Source organism: Trachinotus anak, unplaced genomic scaffold, assembly GCF_046630095.1.
Source record: "Trachinotus anak isolate AG129_WGS33_773 ecotype Australia unplaced genomic scaffold, CSIRO_AGI_Tana_v1 ptg000026l, whole genome shotgun sequence".
Classification (NCBI taxonomy): Eukaryota; Metazoa; Chordata; class Actinopteri; order Carangiformes; family Carangidae; genus Trachinotus; species Trachinotus anak.
In genome coordinates, this window is record NW_027273877.1 from 9,488,771 (window position 1) to 9,494,700 (window position 5,930).

At 41.8% G+C, this 5,930-nt stretch overlaps 2 protein-coding genes across 5 annotated transcripts in view; both read right to left on the reverse strand.

Annotated features, from left to right (window-relative positions):
• Positions 1-629, reverse strand: part of LOC139609711 (cilia- and flagella-associated protein 47-like) — a 50,719-nt gene extending 50,090 nt beyond the window's left edge. For 2 of the 4 annotated variants that reach the window (XM_071464595.1, XM_071464594.1), the window contains exon 1: positions 97-627. In XM_071464595.1, coding sequence (XP_071320696.1) covers positions 97-240 — 144 coding nt within the window. In that variant the 5' untranslated portion in view covers positions 241-627. Of the gene's footprint in view, positions 1-96 lie in introns of all 4 variants that reach the window. The other 2 variants (XM_071464597.1, XM_071464596.1) reach the window with 2 other exon arrangements.
• Positions 630-790: 161 nt separating this feature from the next.
• nufip1 (nuclear FMR1 interacting protein 1) lies at positions 791-5,749 on the reverse strand. Its single transcript, XM_071464617.1, has 10 exons — positions 4,915-5,749; positions 3,912-3,985; positions 3,699-3,803; positions 3,541-3,603; positions 3,379-3,455; positions 3,128-3,220; positions 2,798-2,985; positions 2,109-2,249; positions 1,647-1,912; positions 791-1,537 (listed from the first exon to the last, which is right to left on the reverse strand). The coding sequence occupies exons 1-10, from the start codon at positions 5,144-5,146 to the stop codon at positions 1,055-1,057; spliced, it is 1,722 nt and encodes a 573-aa protein (XP_071320718.1). The 5' UTR covers positions 5,147-5,749; the 3' UTR covers positions 791-1,054.
• Between the last annotated feature and the right edge of the window lie 181 nt (positions 5,750-5,930).

Here is a 5,930-nt window from a genome sequence, read left to right on the forward strand (position 1 = left end):
TAGCTAGCTTATATTCTAATTTACGTGGCTAACGTTATCGGTTTTCATGCTTTAATTTCGTACAGTTGTTAAAAACACCTGAGATATGTACCTTACCTTCAATGCAGGCTTTTCAATTATTATTTTCTTCGAAGTTTTGCCGACATTTGTCGCCGTGACCGTTGTCTTATAAACCTGCCCGACTTTCACATCGTTGAAGTCGACAGTCGGTGGGTCAACTCGCACATTATTAGAAGCCATGACGTGACTTTGAAGTTACTACTTACTTAAAGACGCCAAATGACATAAACTTTAGTTTCCCGACAGTAACGTGTCTATTATCTAATTTTTCGTACACTTTTGTCAACTTATTGACTCGCATACCGACAGTCAACTTTACCGTTGCTACGCCGACGTTAATACCAATGTTGCAGACTAAAAACAGAGGCTCAGGTGGTTTCCAGGCGACGGCTACCGTCGTTGCGCTCGTTTTATAACCCTGAGCAGTCCAGGTGGACGGGACAACCGTTTCTATTTTACAGTAAACCGTAGTTTCTTGTTTAATTGACTGGATATACATGACGTTGATGCGGTGGATAAACAGGACAGAATATTATTATTACTCTTTCTTAGTGTTTAAACTGCAGTTTCTTTCCATAGAGTAGAATAGTGGAACACTATAATTTGCCACATGGATAAATAAATCAATCTAACATCTAACACATCACTTAGTGTTTCATGTAAGACAGTATTTTGTTATTGCAAAGATAATACATAATTGCAAAAATCAATGCAAATGTGTAATTATGAATTAAGTTGATTACAGTGATTTATTTCACCAGAAAAAAAAATACAGTCTTTGTTAAGTACATAGTATGTTACAAAATATAACTTCATAGTTAGTCTCATTAACATGTCATATAAAAAGACATTCCTTAATAAAAAAAAACTAAAAAAAACAAAAAACCCCAGAATTTCTGTGGACAGAAGCATATTAACATAAAATTTGAATGACACCAATATTTCAGTTTTATGTTTTAGAGCAAATGATCCATTATAGTAATTTGCTAGGATTTCAAAAAACAGCACCAGGGCTCTCCCATATTTCATCATCATACACGTTAGAGACAGACGTGATTTTATCTGTGGGTTTCAAATCAAGGCTGTGGCAATCGCTGGCAGTTGTCTCTTCAACATTTAGGATGAAAGCCCCCGCAACCTGTTCACCACTTGCCGAGTCCACAGGAGGATCCTCAGATTGTTCTGACGAGGCCTGTTCAGTATGTAAATCCTGGTCGTGACAGTTCTGTGGCTGGTTAACTACGATAGCTCCAGTTGTTTCTAAATCCTCCTGATCGCCAACTTCTGGGACCGCTGTGCCATTTTGTGCTGAGCCTCTCCCTCTATCACCCAGAGAGGCGGACTCGGACACAGCCCTGTCTTCCTCTGATGGCCTTTGCTGCTTTCTGCCCTCCAGGCCAAAGAAGTTGTTGCGGACTACGTAGCGCACGCACTGCAGGAGGACATTCCTCTCATGGCGGATATCTGGGGCAAGTAACTAAACGGAGAAGAAGAAAACAGAGAAGGTCATGGAGGCTGAGAAGATGCATTGTCTATTTGATTACTGATTTTATTGTATGCTTGTATAATGTCAGATGTCTCCTTACCATCTCAAGTAGAGTTGGAGACCGTTTCTGCAATGTATCTTGGTGTTTACCACCCCGTCCTCCTCTGCCTCCTCTGCCTCCTCTTCCTCTCCTGTTGTTAGGTGTGTGAAGGGCAGTGTCAGGCTGTGGGACTTTGTTAGTTTCTGTCCCCTGTGAAGAGGTTTCCATGCCTCTGCAGGGCCCTCCGTCCTGGGGTTTCGGTGGTATTGTGTGCAGGAGAACCTGGTTTTCTTGCACAAGGTCTTTGACTTTCTGAATAGAGATGGCTGAAGCACAAGGGATAAGGTAATAGGAACACAGGAAGTTCAGTGATGGAGACTTTAAAGGGACAATATGAAAGTATTTTAGCTTAAAATGTTCAAAAATTAACTGACATTATCAACAGACTGGTGGTTTTTGGTGCCTAAATCCAAACCATTCTAACAAACACACACTGCTGCTGTGTGCAAGATAATCACTCACTCTCTGGTTCTTCATCGCTTTCACTCTCAGTCATGGAGCCGTAGTTTGCCACCAAGGAGCCCAGAGCTGAGCTCATCTGTTTCGGGGCCACAACCAGGCCACCAGCCTTCGTCTCAGAAGCTGGTTCCTCTCTGTCAGAATCTGGAGGAAAATTTTAAAAAAGCAATGAATTCGACAAGTTTTTCAGGCCTGTTCTTTGTTTTCTATAATATTTAAGAAGGGGAATTCCAGTGTTTTAGAAGGTATACTGCTGCACACACTGTGTTTATTTTCCTAGCATTCATTTTATTAATTTATGCTTGATTTCTATTTTTTTTTTTTTTTTTTACATGCAGTCCAGACCACAAGTATTTGGACAGTTACATATTTTAAGTGCTAAGTCTCAGCTTTAATTTGAGTAGGTTTACATTAATATAGAAAAAAACTGTGCGGGAGATATAGCCCCTTTAACCTGTCGTGCCCAAATTGCATTTAAGTAATTAGACACTTAGCTACTAAATGTTTCCTGGGCAAAAAACATGTAACTGTCCAAATTCTTCCTGTCAGGACTGTAAGCTGCTTTTTTTGACTGTTGATAAAAAATAAAATGACAGATGTGACAATACAGTTGAGCTGACATAAGCTGCCTTTCTTACAGGACACAGTCTTGTCTAAGCCTGTTCTATGTCCCCACCACATGAGTCACTCACCGTGGTCACTGCTGGCCAGTGCTCCCAGTGGATCCCCGTCCCTGCGGGGCTGGGAGAGCGTTGGAGGTCTCTCTGGACCACTGCTGTCTAACGAGTGAGGGCCCTGAGGGTGTCGATCGTGGAACCCTCTGTTACCCCAACCACGACCTCGACCCCGCCCCCGTCCCCGTCCTCTGCCTCTCATTCGTCTGTGGATAAAATATTAATGTTTAGATTTGGCCTTGTGACAAAGTAAATGAGAGTCAATATAAATTCTTGCTCCTGGTTGCGATAAAAATAGAAAATTTGTGCACAAACTACATCATTTAGACATCAAATTTGTGCATTTACCCAAACTGAGCTGTCTCTAGAACGCCTCCTGTCTCCTCCCGCACCTCCATCACTTTTCTCTTCTTCTCGATATTCTGAAGCGTTGGATAGTTTCTGGAAAAATATAGCAGCCATTACATTTTGCCGACTGTAAGTAGACATCACAGGCAAAATCTAATCTCAAATGCATGTAAAACACAGATAATGTGGACCATCTCATGATACAATGTCATTAATAGTTCAGAGATAAATTGTTTCTTGTGAATACTGACTTGCGCCTCTCTTCTCTCCATTTTGTAATCTCCTCTGGTGTGTCCAGCTTGATCCTTTTTGCTCCTGGTGCATGGTTCTGTAGTCAAAGGTATAAAACATACATATTAGCAAATGACAACACCGGGAGTCTTCACCGTCTTACACAGTGTGGTTTCACTTACATTCTTCCAGTGGATGCTGACTATTTTTTCATGAGCTGTGAAGCTGCAGTCGGGCACAGAGCACTAAGTGAGAGAGTAGATTGAAGCAGTCAGGAAGATGCGAAGATTCATTACCATAAAGAACAAGAAGTGAAGCTGAGTATAATGTTACAAATTACCTTGACGTGTTGGGACATGTGCTCGTCGTACTTCTCCTGGTTTTTGAAACCCCGGTCACAAGTGTCACAAAAATGGGAATACTCTGGTTCCTTCTTATTTCTCTGCTGCGGGTTAAAGACGGAGAAGGTCACCACATAGCTGTACTGTGCAGAATGAACTGCGGCTCTATGACAACGTGCTACCAAGGCATAATCAGGATTTCATGATCTGACCTTTTTTCCATGGTTGCCGTGGGGTCCGTAATTCTGTCTCCCGCCTTGATGCCATTCGCGACCAAAGTTTTGACCTGAAGAGATGGCAGAAGTTATAGGCCTGACAACATCTCAATCTGAATCAATATTTTCTTTATTACTATTAATTAAAGGTCCCATATTTGACATCTTTCCATTGTTTGATTTCCATAAGATGATATAATTGTGGTTTTAAGAACCATAAACCATCACAATGTAGTTTTACATCTCCTCTCTAAGGCTTCTCTCTGGAGGTATGGTAACAACAGGTTAGTGAGCCAATCAGGAGAGAAGCTCTGAGTCTTTCTGTTGATTGGCTGACTGTTTTTCTGAATGACAGAATAAAAATAGAGCAGATTCCAGGTAAACACTCAGAGAAACCAAATCCTGCAAGGCTGAATGGTGAGTCCATGTGGGCTGGGCGTGGGACATAGCTGAGAGCGATGACTGCTTTGTTGTGACATCACAAAGTCACAGAAGTCCCGATGGCTCGTTTTAAGGCTCAGTTTCTGAATACAGGCTGTGTGCCCACTCTCTGTGGACGGAGCTCTTTGATACTTTAACAGTATTAATATAAAACCTACACCTGCTTTACAATCAAAAAAAGACATGAAAATCTCACTTTATACAATATGGGACCTTTAAAAGGAGCACACCACTGATTTTACACACCATGTGCGGTTTCCTTGTCATTCATAGTACTGCTCAGGGTGTCAAAAAAAAAAAAAAAAAGATGTATCATGTCTTCTGTGGCTCTGGAGGAGTTTTATTTTTGATACCAAGACTGGGTGTAAATTTGATGATTAAGTTACAGCAATTGCATCAACTCAAGGAAAAATACAGATCAAGCTCTCACAGCAAAAAAAAAATATGCTCTTTACAGAAACATTTACAGAAAGGAGCAACTTTACAATAAAATCCGGGGATCACTTTTGGAGTTTGACCACCAATAACAGATTAACAGACTATTGTATGGGATACTCACCGCAGGGACGTTTAGGTCCATAGTTTCCACGACCAGGTGGGAAACCAAACGGTGCCCCCTGATGCCAGCCCGCCTGAGGGCTGTAGTCCCAGCTGGGCTCGGAGGGCGCCTCGCACCAAGTCCACATGTTGGGGTCGAAGCCGCTGGAGCGGGGCTGCTGCTGGAAGCGCTGGATGGTGTTGGGAGGAGGACTGCCGAAGTCCGGCGAGGGATAATGTCCAGTTTCATTCATCCCCTCGAAGCCTTTCTTCGCGTCGACAGTGACGTTTTTCTCAATTAAATGTGGTGTTTCCTCACGGCGCAGTTCTCACATGTGCTTGTTTTGCTCGAGTTTATACACACTTCGTCACTTCCGCGAGAACAGGAAGGACATAAAACCATCCGTCAACCACACGAACAAACCCAAAATTAAAAAAAAAATTAAAAAAAATTAAGCGTAGTTTTAAATAAAGTCGTACTATTTCTGTGGAAACTGCACGTACTGTGCTCACCTACAACGCTGTCTGTGGTTTTACTGAAGGTGTAATTTTTAAAAGCCGGCAGGTCTGCGACAACTTCTCGCGAGCTTTAACGTACAGCTTCTCTTTGGTTGCCAGGTTTGACGGGAAAACCTATGAGGAATATATTTTCGCCCGCAGAAAAATGTGAATAAGTAACAGGGCGCTTAATGAGTTTTTTTTTATTAAACATAACGACTTTATGAGCCCTTTATGTAGGTATATAGTGTCATAAACTATACGGCACACATTTACATTATACCGCAACTCTGTATTTCTTTTCTTTTTTTTTTTAGAATTTAAAAATACAAACGAACATACAATATTAAAAATATTGTTGAAACACAAACAGCATTGAGAAGCTATTTATTTTTGGGGGGGGGGGGGAAGAAAATGCGATGGCTATCTTGAAATATCAGTTCTACTGTTAAAATTCTGTCTGATAACGGGTGAAATCGGTTCAGCGGACCTGGCAACCCAGCAGTTTCCTGGTGCTCTCTCTCTCTCGCCGCGTGTGTT

What these genes read in the sequence shown, in the direction of transcription:
- nufip1 (XM_071464617.1), bottom strand. Translation starts at nt 5,146, where the DNA reads ATGAATGAAACTGGACATTATCCCTCGCCGGACTTCGGCAGTCCTCCT. An exon ending in TGGAGAGAAGAGAGGCGCAA is followed by an intron (nt 3,221 to 3,378) that starts GTCAGTATTCAC and finishes ATATTTTTCCAG; the next exon opens with AAACTATCCAACGCTTCAGA. An exon ending in ACTGGCCAGCAGTGACCACG is followed by an intron (nt 2,250 to 2,797) that starts GTGAGTGACTCA and finishes ATTTTCCTCCAG; the next exon opens with ATTCTGACAGAGAGGAACCA.